This window comes from Pteropus vampyrus, unplaced genomic scaffold, assembly GCF_000151845.1.
Source record: "Pteropus vampyrus isolate Shadow unplaced genomic scaffold, Pvam_2.0 Scaffold85, whole genome shotgun sequence".
Classification (NCBI taxonomy): Eukaryota; Metazoa; Chordata; class Mammalia; order Chiroptera; family Pteropodidae; genus Pteropus; species Pteropus vampyrus.
In genome coordinates, this window is record NW_011888866.1 from 6641566 (window position 1) to 6660993 (window position 19428).

Sequence of the window (19428 nt, forward strand, 5' to 3'; positions counted from 1 at the left end):
GCAGCTTTTAGACGCAAAAGTAGTCTTTCCAGGATCAACATTAACATTATGATATTGCTCCCAACAGACAAGATTTGTTCATTTTCATGAGAAACAATTTTAATTCATAAATGAGGCCCAAAACAGTCTAATGCCTGTCCTTGGAATTTTCGGGACTCAATCCATGAATATATACGGAATTTTCAGGACTCAATCCATGAATACATACGGAATTCCTCTAATCCAGGAATATTTATGGAACACCCGTGAAGTGCCACGCACACTAGAGAAGCCTAGTGGAAAAACTATGATGGTCCTTAGCCTGACAGGGAAGAGAAAACCGAGAACAAAATTTTCAATAATACCAGGTCCCTGGAAACTGTAAGGTCCTCGAAGGAGCCAAGGAAGCTCCTGGAGGAGCTGGAATTTGAGCTAAGCCTCCTCTCTGAGAAATTTGAAAACAATAGAGTCTGCACTTCTCTTTTGCACAAGAGTTGGAGAAAGAAAAGGGTAGGGAAGAAAAAGACAAGCAACAGCTATGGATGGTCATCACTCTATTCCCAGGCGATAGTCATGAACATCCCCATCGACTGTCCGGTTCTGCATGCGGATTCCAGCCACAGCCACAAACCCAAGGAGAAAGAGATACTTTTTAAAACTGGAAAAAGTATAAATGGATGTAACAAAGAAAAAACATGTTATAAAATAAGATGTTACAGATCGAATCCCCTTTGTAGCGGACTATGAAGATCCATTTCTCTGTGGGAAGGGAATGAAAGTAGCTCACCTAATGAGCAAATGGGACCTGCTCTGCAGAAGAGGCACAGCTCATTCTGCTGCACGAGGAAGCCCCACACAACCAAGGCGCTCACAAATTCTCTGTTGAGCGACCAATCTGTTCTTTAAAAAGCGAGGCTATTTGGGTCTACAAAAACCACTTTACAAAGTATCTGTTTGGAATACCTATAAAATGTTCTTAATATACTTTGACAGATTTCACCAAATGTTCTAGTAATTTAAAACTGTTAGTGCTCAAGCTCAGACCAGGATGAAATACTTGTTATTTGACCATGATAAAATAGCACTTTAGGGGTTTTTGGCCCTGGGGCAGCGGAAAAATTTAGAAAAATTGATGACAGGAGGTTGGGCTGCCTCCTAAGACTTAGCAAGGAAATAAACTTTGTAATGCAACGCAGTTCCTTCATGAAATGTCAGCTTTTAGTCACAGTGTTGGGTGAGTCCTTTCTCAAGGCAGGAAAAGCATAAAGGCTAATGTACAGATTTAAGAAACACTCTTTACCAAGTTAAAAAATTATATTTAATTCACTCTCTTCCAAGTAGTTAATAGAATAATCTTAAAATTCTATTATATAATACCCACATGTAAATAATATAACAAAAAGGCAGCATCTGTCTACTAAATTGACATAATTTTTTCCATTAAATATGCTTCTGCTACATTTGTTCGGTAACCACCTTCAGAAGCAAAAGCTAAGGTGTAAAAACACAATCATGATCTTCTTTAAGAAACTACAGGAAAGCTCAAAAGTAAGGCACAGAGATCCCAACAGTAACAGTAGAGTTTCTAAAAGACCCCTCAATTCATCGTCAGAGAAAATCCAACAGGAATCACATGACAGGGCCTGACAACCAGTTAAGAGGAGAATTTGTCCTCCATTTACTTTCACTCATTAGACATTGCACAATGTGACTGACTGTGTGCCAGGCACTGTGCTAAGCTCAAGGGACAAAGATCACACACTGTCAGCCTGCAGATGGGCTTGTCTTGGTCTATGTGATTTTTTTTTTTTTTTTTTTAATTTAAAGCACTGCTTACAAGTCAGGAGATCTCACACCAACATCCAGATATCTGGCTTCTCTCTCTAAAAATTGAAATACCTAGCAACATGGGCCCAGCATTCCTACACTGGCAACTCTGAGCTAAAGCAGAGAAACAAATGACCTTACACAAATGACCAGCTTGTTACAGTGCCCACCATGCCCTACTGTCACCCCAACAACATACCTAGAGCTTCACTCATTTATGTCCTTATCTGGGTCCTGAGGTATTTGAGTTTGCCACTCCCAGTCTAGGGGGAAAAGAGGGTGGGGTTAAAAATGGCCCCTGTGCTTAAAAAGCTCAGTCTAATGGAGTCCTCAGACCTGATGATAAATTACAACACAGTATGATACGAACCAATCACTCCTGGTAGAGGAATAACCAGGGTGCACCAGAAACCCTAAGGAAGGTGGGCTAATTCCACCAAGGAGAGTGGGGGTATCTGGGGCACCTCCAAAGAAGGGGGGACATGTGAGGAGGGCCCTGAAAGATGAGAAGAGGTTGGTCAGGCGGAAAAGTGGAAGGAAGTCACTCCTCATATGCAAAGAGGTGAGAGAACTAAAATAATATGGAGTTTTCTGGAGACAAGGTTAGGAAGAGAAGGACTTTTATTGCCTCCCATGCTAATAATTTTGAACTTAAGTCTAGGGAAACAGGAAGCCAAACAAGTTGTTTAAACAACAACAACAAAAATAGATGCTGGCAGCAGTATAGACTGTGATCTAGGGCAAAGAGCCTTGCTGGAACGCACCTCCCTGGATGTTAAGGTGAATTTCTTTGTGTTAGCTTCCTGGTGCTCAGAAACCTTACATTCTCTACCAGTGATATATGCCTTGGCTAACTCACCTGTTACTTCCTTCACAGACTGATGTGGGTCAATGCAGTTTTCTTTCTTAAACTGACATAACAAAAGTGCTGTGAACCAACATATAATACTGACCTTCAAAAGGGTCAAAATGCAATAGCCTACGCCTCTACAAATTATCTCGACTCCTATAACAAAGATACCCTCTTTCATCTACCATGTTTCCCTTCCCCACTTATAATATCTGTGACGGTGGAAGACACAAGTTTAATTTTCCTTAGAGTCAAATCACTATAAACATGCCTGAACACCATCCTCCGCTACGGCCAATGAATGAATGTAGCATGTTAACTCGAGCTTTGATGCAGTGTCTGGAGGTGATACAGACATGAAGGTCTCAAAGGAGAATCATTTTACTCATCAGCTGCTTGGCATGTCCCCCATGAAGCAACAGCACATAAAGGCCAATAGCAAGGACATCGAGCTGTAGCACAGAAGGGAAATGAGGTGGAAAAAACATACATCCCCTCAAAGCAATGAAAATTCAATCAGTTTTGCTTTTCTCCCTCAAACTAAACTATATCTCAAAAGAAGCTAAGATAGGCAAATCAAACTTTAAAAAAAAAAAAAACTGTCTCAGTTATAATAACCCCAAACAGGCTATTTCCCAGACTTTTTATTGTTATAACAAACAAACCCATCTTTCACTTCCTGTCATTTGTAATTACTGTGCCATAATTGAAAATCAGTGAATCACTATGGAGCTCAGCGGAGGGAGGGCCTCCTAGCTCTGAGCTGTCACTGAAATCATCACAGGATAAACAAACAATATCGAGAGTTCTTAAACATCATCCTTGACCTATACATTGCAGAGACTAAAAAAATTATACTCTGTAATTCCCCTCTATCCCTAAAGATGGCATGATATTTCAAAGCATTTTTCCCTTCAAAACTGCTTTTCTCTTCTTCAACAGCCAACATGAGCCCTGCACCAAAAGACTTCAACATAATTTAGAAACTATTTGTAGGAGCCAAGAATTCAATTAAGAGAAAAATTATCTTGCAAGGGTTTGGGCAATTCAGCCAATTAACCCTCTCGTAACTTTGCTGAGCAAAGAACCTAGATCGTCTAACAAAAGGCTTCACAAGTTAGAAGGAACAGGCTAGGGCAGGGGTGAAGGATTCCAGAAATCTGGGTCCTGTCTGCACTCCTGCCCCTTTAGCAAAGCCACACGATGCCCCAGGCCTCTGACCTGTAGGAACACCTAGAGCAGTCCAGATCTCTGCTCCTCAAGGGGCTACAGAACTTCTAGAGTCCACTCGTGGGCCTGTAACTCCCGCCTTGCATAACAGCATTTAAACAATGTCCTTAAAAACGTTAAGTTTACAGACTTAAAACAGCCGACAGCAGCGCCGTCGAGCTCAGTCTCTGTGAGCAGGCCCTATTTCCATGATCTGATGAAACTGAGTTTCACTCTGTAACGAACAGGAAGGAAGACAACTGGCATCGGTGTGGGAGAGGCGGTCCCGCACTGTCACCTGTTCCCAAGCTAGCGTCTCTTGCCCCATCCCGACTCCCGTTATGGTCTGACCGACCGGTTGGGTCAACTCACCTTGGTCGCTTCTTCCACACTCTCCCTCAGGGCCTGCAGCTCGGCGTCATACTGCTCCTTCAGCTTCTCCATCTCCTGGTCATGACTGGACACCTCTTCTTTCAGCGCTCCCTTCAGGGCGGTGAGTTCGCGCTCCCGCTTCCTCAAAAGGTCTTCCTGCTCCTCTTTGGCGATAAGCAGATCTTGAAGGTCCTGTTTTGACTGTAAGAGTTCCTAAAGAAAAGAAACAGGACCAGGGGGGTGGAGATTAACCATCTTTGCCAAGCGGCCTTGCTCTCCCCTCCAGTTCAGCCGCCCAGATGAGCGGCCATACTGTCACCGGCCCTCGCCCTCGCCCTCGCTCCTTCCTCACACTACACATCAGTTTAGGCCATCTCTTTATCTCCCCTTTCACTCCTCGGAGGCCATCGTTCCCCTTGATTTGACTATCTTAGCTTTTTTGAGATTTGAGGGGGGAAAGGGTAAGTGATTTAATTTTCATTGCTTTGAGGGGACATGTCTGTCTCTTCCACCTCATTTCATTTCCGTGCAATGGCCCGTGGCCCTTGCTGTTGGCCTTTATGTGCTGTTGCTTCATGGAGGACATGCCAACTTGCTGTCCTCACTTACTTCACACACCCCTGGAACCCTTAATCCATGATGCTAGTGCTGGGGCTGACCCTGCCCCATTCTCCTTCTACTTGAGCAGGGCAAAACAGTCACATTTATTCCTCAGCTGCTAAGAGTTCATCAGGAAAGTCCCAAAACTGGGGCAACGAGTTCCACAGCAAATCGCATTACCTAGACCCAAGTGTGTTCTGCCAAAAGCTCAGCCGGAATTCCTTTCGCTTCGCCATCCTTGTCCTAGACCTCCTCCAGCTCACAACCCACCCTCTCTTGCAGACACCCTTACTGCACCCTCAGCCAGGACTTGGGCACAACTGCCTCAGCTTCCTCCCACCCCAGTTCTTCCTGAACTTCAGGCCTTCTCCCCAACACGAAGCCACTTTGCAATGAGCTGTCTGTCCCTTGCCAGCCTGCTCCAAGTTTTTGCTCTATCAGTTATCTCTTTTTTTGTGTGTCATTTTGTTCTTTTGTTTCCTTGTATCTATAGGATTTAAGAATCCCCTAAGTCAACGGTGAAAAAAAAAAGAAAAAAAGCTTTACCACCAAACTTTTTAAAAGTATAATTTCTACTCCTTAATCTTTTGCTTACATGGCTTTTGTCCCTACTCCACTAAGACTGCCCCCTCCAAGGTCATAGTGACCTCTTAATCACCACATCGAATAGTCTATTCTCAGTCCTCACTTTTCTTGACCCCTCTTTGATCCTCCCCACCTGTCTCCTTAATATTCCCTTCTGCCTGGAAGTTCAAAGACACTACATTCTCCTGTTTTCTTCCCTCAAGCTGCTTTTTCTGTGACAATCTTTTCTGGCTTTTCTCTCTCTCTTCCCAAAAGCTAAGATGATCCCCAAGAATGCAACTTTGCATTCTTTATTCTTTTTTGGCAGGCTCATCTATTTTTCTCCAACTATTAATTTTACATAAAATAACTCCCAAACCTTTACCTCCAATTCTTACCTAAATTCAGACCTGCACTTCCAATGACCTGCTCGGCACATCCAGCTGGATGCCCACGGGCACCTCAAATTCAGTAGGTTTTATTTTTCTTTTCAGTGAATTCATCATGTTCTTTCCTTTCCTATTCCTTTGTTTTATTATTCCTGTGAATGGCACCACCTACTCAGGAGCTTAGCAGCAACCTTGACCTCTTTTGTCTTTGTCGCTCACGACCAAAACGTTAGTTCTGGAACATCTTCGATTCTTTCCCTCGCCTCCCTGGTTTAGGCTCTCAGCACCTCCTGCCCAGGTGGTTTGCAATAGCCACCCAACTGCTCCCCACATCCAGTCTCTCACCTCTGGTCTCTATGACATTATCCACATGGCAACTTCTTCTCTCTCAATTCCCACCTCTCTCTGCCTTTCAGAAAATCTCTGAAGACTCAAATATAATATGACCTCCTCCAAGAAGCCTTCCTTGAATCCCCTTCTTGAATACCCATTTTCTTTAGATGTACTTAGCACAGCACTTAACACTTTTACCTTACAGTCTATATATTTATTTTCTTATCTCCTCTGCTATATCATCGGCTCCCTGAAAGAAAAATATAGATCTGATTTATTATATTTTTGATTAATGGATCAATGATATCGGGAATGTGTCTGTTCTGCATATAAATGTATTAACATGTGCAGTACAGCAGGAGTCTGGAGATACCAGAATTCTAAACCAGTCTTTTTCACTGATGGCTTTTGAGTAAATATACATCCTGTTCTCTGGGAACTCCTGGGGAATCGGAGGAATGGTTGCCACCCAGGAAACTGAGCCCTCAGAGATAAGCTACTTTCCATTCAAGAAGTGTGTCACTGATGAAGGGATAAAAATATTCATATCGATTTAAGTGTAACTGACAGTGTAACTTCTTTCCTTTTCTTTAGGACGTTCACATCCAATGAATCAGGGGAACCTCTGCAATCCCAGGGTAGAGCTGCAATGCACAGACCAAGATTTAGCCCTTCAAAAATCTAGCTACAAGCATTGATTAATAAGCTCAGATGAAACATCAAGAGATTCATCCAGGTAGCTAGGGCAACTCTGGCTCTTCCAAAGGACCAAACACAGAACACAAACAAATCTCATGAAAATATACCCCATCTTGATTTTATCAAAGGAGACAGTCCTGCTGTCACTGCCCAGCCTCCCCCCGCCCCACCCCCCACACTTAAGGAGTAAGAGAGACTCCCCCCCGTCTCTGTTGCTATTGGCTCCTCTTTTAGGTCTTCCTGAAGCCTCCTGCCAGCCTCTTCACCACAGCCCTTGTGAATCTAACCCTTGTTTCCTGCTCTCTCACACGTTTCTCAATTGTTTTGACGATAAGGCAGTTCCTCTTCCCACACTTATCTTTTCCAGAACATATCTGTGTTTTGAGTTGCCTTTTGTGTTCCGCTGTCAATGCATGTCAAGAACCTAGGTTTCTATGGTTCATTCTACACTGACATGCTATTATCTGGGGCTGGGGCTGTTGCTTAAGTGGACTATGTTGCCTAAATCCAATCAGATTACACCTCACCGTATCACTTAGTAGCACTTGAAGTTTCCCAAGGTAGAGACCAAAAAAGTGCAGATTTCAAAAATTTCACTTCACTACCTCAGTGGCTTCATTAACAATTATACCAAGCCAAAGGAGGGAGAGAAAATATATAAAGGTAACACCATTAGACATGCACATGCCTCTATAGACTCCAATTAAAGAAAACAAAGAAAAACTTGGGCCATTCAGAATCAGTGCTTCTAAAACTTACATGCATCCAGGTTAGTTGCTTACATGAAAACAGCCAGGAGATAAAAACTCAGTGTCTATATAAAAGTTGACTGCATTTGGTACTCGCTACATAATAAGACTCGTGCTAAACATTTCCCAAAATCCTGGGACATGAATATTATTATTCTCGTTCATAAATGAAAAAAAACAAAAACGAAAAAAAACTGGAGCTCTGAGATGCTATCACGCCTAAGACTTCATAACTTAATAAATGGTATAACTTAACAGAGCCAAGACTGGGACCCAAATCAGATACCAATGGCTGTTCTCTTTAGCGCCCAGCCTCTGCAGGCCTGACAACAAAATTACACACTCGGGAGGGGCTGCGGAGCAAGCAGTTACACTGTGCTCAATCTCTCAGATGCAAACAGAACAGAGACCTGTGTGTGTCTGGAAGTGCCTGTAAGAAGGTCCACGATTTTAAACTAAAGCAAAGAAACATGACCAGAACCTAAAAAGACAAGAAGGAAGAAAAGTTGAGAGGAAAAAGAAGGTGCTGTACACTCTGGGGCTCGGCTGTTATTAACAGCAGCTATAAAACACTGGATGACAGGTGCACTGAGAAGCACACACCAGAATGTCCAGAGCAGCAACTTACTTGCCCACAGAGAGCTTTATTTCACACACCATCTATTTACAGCATTCCATGTCAAAACGAGGAAAATACTGATCTAAACCCTCTTCAGCATAAATGCTTCCCAGAGGTTCTACACAGGGTCCCTATCTCTGGCCCATGCTCAATGAAAAGGTAAGTAAAAGGTTTTACAACAAAACTGTAGCTAACTAAGAATTATCCAACTTTTTCTTCCAGAAAATTGGCCTAGAAAGGATAACAGGGTTGGTGAGAAATGTGATTTTTTTAGTTGCTTTTTCATTAAAATTTGTATAATGTTCAGTAACATCACAACAGGTGCATTGAGAAAAAGTTAATAATTTATGTTATTTTAGAGACCTCATTTTTGAGCACAGTCTATCCCCAGATCAATACAATTTCATAACCAAAATATTTTACTGATAAAGACTTGCATCTTGGCAAATGCCAGGGATAAAACACCACATGGCTGCTAGAGTGAGGCCCAGCTGTCAGTACTGCAGGAGCCCATCAAAGATGATGGTCAGCAACTGGAAAACTCCACTATCATTTCACTTAGACGTCTGATGTTTTTACCCATTTCTTTTGGAATAGAGGCAAATGCATTTATGGACAAAGAAGTTGTTCTATAACCACTTTTGTAACTTGAGTTAAAAATAAAAATTCAGAACCATCAACTGTTTAAGAATAAAAAAATTGTCCTACTGTTAGTTAGTCAACTATATGGCTCATCCAGAGAAAACTGTTTCTTTCTTCTTTCTTTCCTTTTTTCGAAATTATTTTATTCTCTCTTAATGTTACTTTACTGGTTCCATATAGGGGCCCGATATTATTTAACAAAATGTAAAGTAGTATTAGAAGAGATTTCATGAAAACTCTTGTGCATTGTTCATGCCTCACAAAATATAGGGCCTTCAGCCTTTTTCAGACATTCAAAAGCACAAGCGTTTAATGTTCATCGTGTTTAAGTGTCTGTTCTAAGCCAAATGCCATGAAAACTTGGCCACAACTGTACTCTGTTATCAGATTCCCCAGACCACTTCTTATTAAGATATGAAGAATAAATTGAAAGTGATAAGGAGATGGAGTCTATTTTATTAATGATAGAGAAACCACAGAACATGTTTTAATATTGTTGACAAGTCAAAGGAAACTGATTAAAAACAGTGAGACTGACTTTCCAGAGGGAGAGTATCCCACTTTGGCATAGAAAAGGTTATTGAGCCCTAACTCAGTCTTCAGAAAGGCAGCAGCAAATGATGTGCTTCCTGTTACAGGACGAGACAACCAGAAAGCCAGTAGTAAAAGGAGTATGTTTAAGAAAAGATGTGTTCTGTTTCTCTTTCCTGCTCTCCTTATCAGCCTCTGCCTGAAAATACGTCAACAAAACCAAGGCCCACCTCTTCATCCAATTACCACTATAAAATGTCAATAAACTAATTAATTAAATTTTGTTCATTAATATAGGCACAGTATAGTGTGTTTAAAGAGGCAAAGAAGCATATAGCTCATTTCAGAATTATTTCCTTTTCTTAAAATAGTGCCATTTTTAAAATAATATAAATGCTGAAATTTATTCATTTGCTCTGTTGCCTGGCACTGGGCTAGTCAATAAATGAAAGCAGCAGCAAAGACAATATGTTATTGAATCAGCTGGCTAGTAGAAGAAAGAGAGATACAAAAATAGAGTAAGGTAAAGTGTGCTAAAATAAGGAATTTTAGTTTTAAAGTTATTTAAAAGAATAGAGGGTATTGAGGGAAAGGGCTAATAACAATCATAAATTGAACTTACTGGGAAAATTGGGCAACTTAAGGGACTTCTCAATAGCTAACATAACATCTTTCCCTTTTAGAATCAATGAAGTGTACCCACAAGGAATCATAGAATACGGCAAAGCCTTACCTTCTATTTAAATTTGTTTCTGAAGCTACATTTTTATTAAAAGCCATAAACTGCACAGTAACATCATTTCTGGAAAATTATCCTTAGGATATTCTTCTAAAGAAGTAAAAGGATACATGTAAGAAATGTTCATCATACTTTTTCATAACTTAAAAAAAAGAAACAACTTAAATACAGGAGGATGGTTAAATATATTGTGATTTATCTCCTTAAAAATGAAATTTCAGTCTATGGCCATGCCACCCCGAACATGCTCGATTTCATCTGATCTTGGAAGCTAAGCAGGGCCAGGCCTGGTTAGTACTTGGATGGGAGACCACCTAGAAATACTGGATGCTATAGGCAAAAAAAAAAAAAAATTTAATTTTTTAAAATAAATAAATAAATGAAATTTAAAGAATACAAGGTATCCTGAGAAAAAAATATTTCTGACATACTAACTTTTAAAAACAGGTATCAAAACTGCAGGGACACTGTAATTGTTCCTTATATGATACATGGGTAGATGAAACCGATCAGAGGGTAAGGAGGCAAGTAGAAAATGTAGAAATAAAAATAGTTGTTAAGATGTTAGAAAAATATGTTTTTCCACCCACCCCATTTTTAAATTTCAAGTTATGTTGTTTTCGTATTTCAGCGATAAATGTATATATTCTCAAAGCCCCATTCTAATACACCTCATCTTTGTAACTCTAAGCGCTGAGAAAAAAGGCAGAGCCATGAGAAGCAGTATAATATCATGAATATGGTGGTTTTTAAGGAATCCTTGGATAAAAAGAGAAACACCAGGTGGTAAAGAACAGATCTGATGCCTTCTCAGGCGAAAAGGTCTAAACAGAGACAGAGAAATGGTTGTGTGGGGAGAAGAGAATGATTCCCCTAGACCCATGTGAAAAACAAATTCATGAGAACTCCCGTGGGCCACAAGCGCTGTGCTCTCTGCCAAGTCATAGGGAAGAGAGGCAAAGTTCTAAAGAGCAGGAACTCAAATCCTTCCTGGGGAGTAACTTCAAAACTAAACAAGGAAGGAGTGAGAAAACAATTGACAGCTGACACTTAACAGGGAGCTACAGGGACTTAGGAGCCAGCAGCTTTTAACCCCAAGAAAGGGACATAAAAAAGACCTAAGCCCTTGGGGGAAAGCAGCAGAAAATGAAAGTTCAGTAATGACAAGGTACCTTTAAGTCTTGATTTTTTTTGTTTTGTTTTGTTTTCGTTTTGGTCTAAATTGAGTATCATTTATTTCTTGGGCTGTTCCTGCAAACCAAAGCTCATAAGGAACTAAATTTCAAAACTCTGCCAAAAATACAGGAGATGGTAATGTTATAGCAAATACCAAAATACCGAAAAGGGTATAGACATAAGTTCTGTCCCCCTCCTCCAAGCGAGAATCCAATCAAGAATCCCACACTACCTTCATCGATCTCTCTCAGAGTTCATTTAACTTAGTATAGCCCCCCGCCGGCCCCCCTACTCCCTACTCCCTGCTCTTTTTTTTCCCATCCCATTGATCTTCTGAAAAGACTAGAGCAATGCCCCACAGATTTGTCTGATTATTTTCTTATGGTGTCCATTAACTTGTTCCACTATCCTCTGACAAAGGGGCACGTATTAGAATTATTGTTATATATAATACATTTTAGGAATTATTAAATTTTTTAGGCGACAAGAACCCTTAATTTTTCAAACATGCATACTAAAGAATTTAGGAGTAAGGAGTAGTATTATCTGTAATTTACTTTGAAATGGTTCAGCAAAGATGAATAAATGGATACGTGAAAAAAAACGGATGAATGAATGGACAAATGAATAAGTGGAATACATATGGCAAAATATTGACAACTATTGGATCTGGGTTGGGGCTCTATGGAAATTAATGCATTAGTCTTTCTACTTTTCTGCATGGTTGAAAATGCTCCTAAGACAATGTTTAAAAGCTATTATATACAATGCTCTTACAGAAACTAACCATAGGCACAGGTGGAGCAAATGCACAAAACAGAATATGGCTCGTAGCACTCAGTCTCCACCCACCCTCCACCATCTCATCCTCTTCAAGCAGATGGGGCCTATCTTGTCACCTGACCCCACAGTCTCCTTACCTCAATCAGAGCCCCCTTCTCCCTGTCCTCAGATTGTTTCGCACTGTCCAGTTCATCGTGCATTTCTGAGAGCTGGTCCTGGAGATCCCTGATCTCAGTCTGATGTTGTTCCCGTTCCATCTTCACCTGAAACAACCTGACGAGAGAGGAAGTCTGTCAGAGAGACTCTCCTGGGCTCTCCTTATTTTCACCCAGTCTGTTTTCAGACCTTCAGAGGGTCAAGCAGAGTCATCTAAAGCCCCAAGGAACCTCTCCCATTCTCTGCTTCCTCCCTGTACTGTAGAACAAGAGTCAACAAATTATGGCCTATAGGCCCATCTGGCCCACTGCCTATTTTTGTAAATAAAGTTTTATTGGAATATAGCCATGTTCATTCATTTATGTATTGCTTACAGTAATTTGCAAGATACAATGGCAGAATTGAGTGGGTCCCACAAAGACCACATGGCTTATAAACCATAAAGTATTTACTACCTGACAAAAAGTTTGCCAACCTCTGCTCTAAATCAAATTCACAACTATTCTACCTTTTTATTTTGTAAAGTCTCTACTATATCTAAATTTTCTGATCTTTTTTTTACCAACTTCTTTTCTAAAATTAACCTCTAAGAATGTTTTAAAATCAAAAACTACACCACTGAAACTGCAAAGGCAATTAAATGCTTTAACTACATAATATCCTATTTTTCTTGAATTTCCCTCTAGATTTCACTCCCACTTAAAATTTTGTTTAAAGTTTCCATCACATCCACAGGGCTTCACAGCACTGTACCTTTTCGGACCTTTGTTTCATTCAGATCCTTTTGTCACAGATTATAATATAACACAATGGCAGGGTCCTCTTGGGCTTGAATTTCCATCTCTGAAGACGCAACAGGAATATAAGCTCTGGTCAGAGAGACCAGCACCATCCAGGATAAAATTCACAAACTGGGAGATTATGGAGGACAAGTGACAGGTGCTTTTTGGAGGCTGGGCCCAGGCCCCTTGAAATCTAAGTCTTTAGATACCACCACTCGATATTCCCTGCTTCTCGCTTACCTGCATGAGATCCATTCTAAGGACCGCAACTTTACAAGACATGCTTTAAGGTGTACAAAAGGTTTTTTTAAATTATTAACCTTTCTGCTTACCAGTCTATACATGTTATCAGTTTTGCAATTTTACAAGGATAAGAGGGAGCAAAGGAAGAGTCAGAAGCCCCTCTAAATATACTAAATGAACAAAAAGGTTTGGCTACATTGGATGCAGAACACAAGAAGGACACAGGCTCTTTGTCAGAACTTACTCCTCCAAGTTTTTCCGGAGCTCCCCTTCACTTTCTTCCAGTCGCTGCTGCAGCAAGGAGTTCTCTTCCACCTTGCTGTCATGTTGGTTCTGAAGCTCTTCTAAGTTTGCTTTCATCCTCTCTCTTTCTTCTTTAATGTTCTGTTGATTCTAATATGAATACATGTGATTTTAAAGTACTTCACTATACATTAATGTAACCCTACAGAAGTCTACTTCTAAACTCTGAATGAAGGACTCCATATCTTTGCACTTATATTATTAAACAACTACATTATTATTATTCACACTACATAATTAAGGCATAGGAGTTTGCAACTAGAAAGATTAAATATTTAACGAGTTGTAATACTTCCAAAAGAGAAATATTAATACAGCTATGCCTCATAGTGCTATTTCTATTACTTAGTTTAGATATTTTTATATGCACTTAGTTTCCTACTGGCCTGCCTGAATCCAACAGTGTTTCTTTGTTTTTTGAGTCTGTCAAAGCAGTCTTAATATGCTGGTTATTTTAAAAAAAAAAAAAAAATTCTTTGGATAGCAGGAGCCAAAAATACAGGAATTTACTTCTGTAATGAGAGGAATATTTCTTTTGTGAAAAAAAATTGGCTTTCACTTCACTTGGACATCCTAACGTACTTAATGTATTCTTTATTGATCAAGATAGAAATGGAAAAAAAAAAATAATCCGAAGGAAAAAGATACCTTGACTTCTAGTTGAAGCTGTCTCTGAAGTTCAGCTACTTCTGTGGTCAACTTGTTTTTCTGTTCCAATAGATCCTTGACTTCAGATGAAGAATTAGAAGCCTGCAATTAATTGCAGAGAGATGCTAATTTAAATGTTCAGGTACTTGATTTTAATTTTCTTTCCCCCAAAATATAATCAGAGCAGTAACACTAAAATCTTAAGACCCAATTCTAACATAAACCCCTACGGAGAAGGGGCACGCAGAAAGTTTCCAAGATGATGGAAGAGTCTTGTGTCTTGATCTGGGTGGTGTTTACATGGACCTCTTTTTAAAAACTCAACAAATTATGCAGTTAAGATTTGTGTAGTTTACTGTATGTAAGTTATACCCCAATAAAACAATGTAAAAAGATAAAAATAAATATTGTTTAAAATTCATCTAGCACATGAAATTATACCCAAAGTCCATGTCTCTGTGTTGCCAAGGCCCTTTGTATATATGCCTGTTACAGAATATTCGCCATATTGAGAATTACTTCTCCATAACCACCAATGAAATTTTTATCTCTCACTCTCTGCAGATCCCTGTATGCCAAGTAGTAAATAAATGTATGCTGGCTAAATTGGCTTTCTTCTTTCAAGAGTTACATTTCCATAATGGAGAGAGATATAATGAAAGGGGATCTGATTAAAGAGAGTCTATTAGAAAATATCACATCTGATCTGAATATGAATATTAATGGATCTCATTTTTTTCTTCCATGGATATAACAATAGGATGATGCTCTCCAAAGGATTTGGCTAAAATCCTAAAGCAAAGTAGTTAGAAATCTACAAATAGGAGAAGGAAAAAGAGAAAAGCAAGAATCGAAGCTAGAAAAGGCAGTATCTTGGCACAAAGCACTTAAGTCCAGGTGTGAGCTGTGCATGACGAACCTGGAATGAGGTACTTCCTCACCCACTCCTGTGAAGTTAACCAGAACCCCCCAGTCAACAAAAACACAGGATTTCCAATTTTCAGACAAAATGGGAACAATCCAGTTTAGAAATCTAAATCCACCCGCATGATGGTAACTGTACACTGTTCTTTCCCACACAAAAACTCTGTTTTGCTGTTTTCCAGCATAGTCTTAGTCCATGTGGGAGAAGGTTCTTAGATTCTCTCACAGGAAATCACTTAACTGACACCAAAAAGATGAAACTCCAAAGCCTCTGCCAGCGAATAATCAGATTCAGAAAAGAAGAAGGAGATAAAGAGAGTAGGAAAATACAGGCAATTAAGCAGTCACGGCACTGCGATTGTAGCCTTCATTCAACGTCTCATCATCGCTCACTTATTCAGCACTGCTTCTTAACTGGCCTCCCTTCCTCTAATCTTATCTCTCTCAAAAAGCTATCAAAAAAAATAAATTTTTATGAATACGACACTACTCATTCCTAAAGTCCATCAACAGTAACCCATCATCTTCAGCCTGAAATAGAAATTTCTTATATGATTTCTAAAGTGGCATATTGTCCCCACATGCTCTTAGTTCCAACTACACTTCCATCCCCTAAATATAGCAAACACACACTCTTTACATTTTATATTTGTTTGTGCTGTTCCCTCTACCTTCAATGCCCTGCCTTCTCTTCACCCAGAGAATTCTATCATCTTTTGAGACAGCATCAGTGTCACTGACTCTAGAAGGGCTACCCCAACTTCCCCAGTTTGGGCTGGATACTCCTAGTCTGTGAGCCACAATGACAATCTTAACATCAAGAAGAAAGAATATAAAAAAAAAAAAAAGACCAAAGGATGTGTTCTCCCCAAGAATATGCAGGTAAATGAAAAGCAAGAGTCAGAATAATAATTTGGATTTAAGAATTTTAGCAAAAAACTCTAAACTAAATTTTAAGAACTATGTAGAGCTCATAAAACAAAGTGTATAATCTAAAGATTCCCCAGTGGGAACGGTGTGTGAGTGTATGTGTGTCTGCATGTGTACACATACATATATGTGTGTGTACACATTCATGTGTATTATATGTATGTGTACGTGTATGTGTATGTGTATATGTACATGTACATGTACATGTATATATTTGATGCCAGAGTAGCAGTCATGGGTTAGCTGAGTGCTAGGAGAATACTGAACAGTACAGAAAAGAAGGTTAATTAATGCCTAAAAATATCCTCTATACATTTTTCCAAAGTTGAAAAGAAGCTATAGGCAAACTTCCTATTACCTGCTTCTTGGTATCTTCTCTTTCTACCCATGCGTAATTCACCAGGGAGGAGAAAGGGAAGATTCACAAACAAGAAGTGGGTCCCAGTTCAAGGTGGTGGAAGATTGAGTAACAAGTTATTAGTCATCTCCCTGCTGCTTGCTTTTGAGAAGGGCACAAGATATTTCTGGCATATAGTAGATGTTCATCAACTATGAGACGACTCCTTTTTTAACAAAAAGATCTCCAAGTCGCAACTCAAATTAAATACAATTAAACAGGCAGTTTTTAAAAAAAAAAAGAATTGGGCACCACTCCACGCCTTCCTTTCCATTCCACTGATGCTGGTCAGCTTCACCTGTCTCTACTCCTTATTCTCTTGTTCTCATCCTCTTATTTCTTATTCTCCGAAGTTTCAGAGCTTGGGTCCAAGCCAGTTCACACTAACCTTCCGAATGTGCCTATAATAACACTACGGTTCTCGATCCATTATTTTGTTTCATTCTTCCAGTTCTTATTTCCCTTTCTAAACTTCACCACCTATTTGTTACATCCTGTTATGGTTTATATTTTTTTAATGAAATATCTTAAAACCTTTCTGAAAAGGAAAGGCAGGGTGCACATTAATAATATTCAAAACATGATCTTCCATCTTCGGTACGGCTCACTGCTCAGGAACTTTCCCTCTCGCTGCTACAACCAAACATACAGACTGAAGAAACAGCAATTCATTTGCCACGTTCCATGTTAAATGCCCTCTGCAAGACACAAAACTTCAACTTACTTGACTACTTCCTTGCGTGCTCCCTGCTGCTCGAGACTTTAACGTCTGGATTTTCTCAAAGACCAGGTTGACTTTCCTTTTAGTAGCATCGTCATTATCGGTGCTTCTGGAAAAGAGGCAACAGCAAACGATGAGGGGCACAGCCACCGGTCTCAGAATATGTTATGTGCCATGGCACGCAAACAAGGGGCCCTTTAAGAAGACAAATTGCAGGAGGTATGAATTAATTAAGGCCACAGACAAAACCAGGGTAAGAAGGGCAGATGGATGGTGTATTTTTTGTCAAATAAATTGTTCTTTGTTACCGCTCAATTTGGGACGGGGGTTCCCATTTCTAAACATGTGAAAGATATAACCATGTTCTAAATAAGCTTGGAGAAAACATCCAGTGAAAATTTACTAATTTATTGTTTGATTCAAATGAATACCGTTCATTCCAACAAGGAGTTTCTCCTATGTGTGTGTCTCTCACACACATTTTACTTTTACATTTTATACTAAGAATGATCTGCAGTGATCTTAACTTGTTTAGCCGATGTTTAAAACAATAAATCCCCCAAGCGAAGGGTGTCTACACAGCAGCCCTTTGTCTAGACTTTCACAGGTAATGATCGGATAAAGTCTTATTAACCTCTATCGCACCATCCATCACACATATCTGATAATTATGAAAAAAAAATTTTTTAAGTAAGTTTTCTTAAATAAAGGCCTCCTGCTAAAGTGTCTCACCAGTCTCTCAATAAATCATGAGCCAAAATAAGAATAATAAGAGGAGGAGGAGGAAGAAGAAAAAGGGGAAGAATTTAGAGAATTTTAAAAATCAAAATTTCTTCTACCTTAACCTTAATATGGTAAAACCTTTCACAGAGAGATTGTAATAACTATTTCTTAACTAGAAATATTTCTTTGGTTACTTTTTTTTTTTTTTTCCAAAAGAGCCCCTATCTCATACTTTGAACCTAACTATTTTGTCAACTCTATATTACTGACAAATAATTGTATGACACAATACAAACACGCGAAGTGTTTTGAAACAAACGAGTATTTGCCAAATGACTTTCAGTTATGTCAGGCTGTAAAGCTTTTTTTTCTTTTTAATCATATCTGATGAAAGAACTGAAACAGAAACTTCAAATTCCTGACCTAGAATTCCAATGCAATTAGTATCTAAGTAAGACTGAAAACCAGATTACTCAAGCTCAACCTCCAAGATAAGTATGCGGAAAGCACCGCTTTTAAATGACTCATACATGCTTTAAAAATAATGGAAGAAGGGGCTCCTGGCCAGTGTCAACTCTGGGGAGGGAAGCAGGAATTTTTATTTGTAACTTCCTACTAGGGATGACAGAGTACTATTGTGTGCATAGAAGAACTCAAAGCGATGGCAGACTTAATTCAAAACTGAATAAGAGACATTCATCCCATTTTTGAATTTACTGCTTTCAAAACAGTAAAGGGTCATTTAAAAAATATTCATTTTTAATTTTTAAAGTATGATGTCCTTCCCCACATTCCCCTCCCTTGCTCTTCGCTCCCCACACCCAAGATTAAGATGCCGTTGTGAAAACTCCAGCCACTGAATCTTAACCCTAAATGGCTCACACAGGGCAGGGAGAGAGAGCAGAACACAAGGTCCCAGAAAAGGAAATTAAGAACCCCACCAGAAATGACAATACTTAGCTCCTTTAAGGAAAATCACTAACCCTTCTTTGAGGTAATTGTAAAGTATCTGCTTGGCGGTCTCCTCGTTGGCCTGTTGAGTAAGCTCTTGCTGGCCTTTTAACAGATCCGGTGTGGCCTAAAACGTAATGTCTGTTATTAGATCACAAGATGATGTTTCCAGGAAGAAGGCAGAAGCTTCCAAACACATTCCTACTTTCCAAAAAACGATTCCTCAGGTAAGGATCCTCATGACAACTGGCCCTACCACTTACTAAGTAGCGCTGTAACCTGGGGCAAATTACTTAGCCTCACCTCAATTTTCTCACCTGTAAATTTAGGTTTATAGGACCTACCTTCACAGGGTGGGTGCCATCCTATAACAAATAGTGCCTGGCACTTACTAACCTTATTATTATTTTTATCATTATCATTAATTTTTTATTGTGACTACCAAAACACTAAATGTACCACTTAAATAAATTCCATCACTTTAGGATTAACCTAATTTTTCAGGCCAGAAATTAACCCAGTCACTCAAGTTCATGAGGAAAATTTATACATCTAGACAAATCTAAGCATTGAACTCCTGTGTGGAAAC

The 19428-nt window shown here is 39.5% G+C and overlaps 1 protein-coding gene and 1 pseudogene across 2 annotated transcripts in view; one reads left to right on the forward strand and one right to left on the reverse strand.

Moving 5' to 3' along the window:
* CGNL1 (cingulin like 1) overlaps positions 1-19428 on the reverse strand; it is a 157327-nt gene that overhangs the window by 76273 nt on the left and 61626 nt on the right. For both annotated transcript variants that reach the window (XM_011363426.2, XM_011363427.2), the window contains 6 exons: positions 18872-18966; positions 17169-17274; positions 14194-14295; positions 13487-13635; positions 12199-12334; positions 4238-4450 (listed from right to left, as the gene is read on the reverse strand). In XM_011363426.2, coding sequence (XP_011361728.1) covers positions 4238-4450; positions 12199-12334; positions 13487-13635; positions 14194-14295; positions 17169-17274; positions 18872-18966 — 801 coding nt within the window. The remainder of the gene's footprint in view (positions 1-4237; positions 4451-12198; positions 12335-13486; positions 13636-14193; positions 14296-17168; positions 17275-18871; positions 18967-19428) is intronic.
* Positions 10323-10441, forward strand: LOC111742092 (annotated as a pseudogene).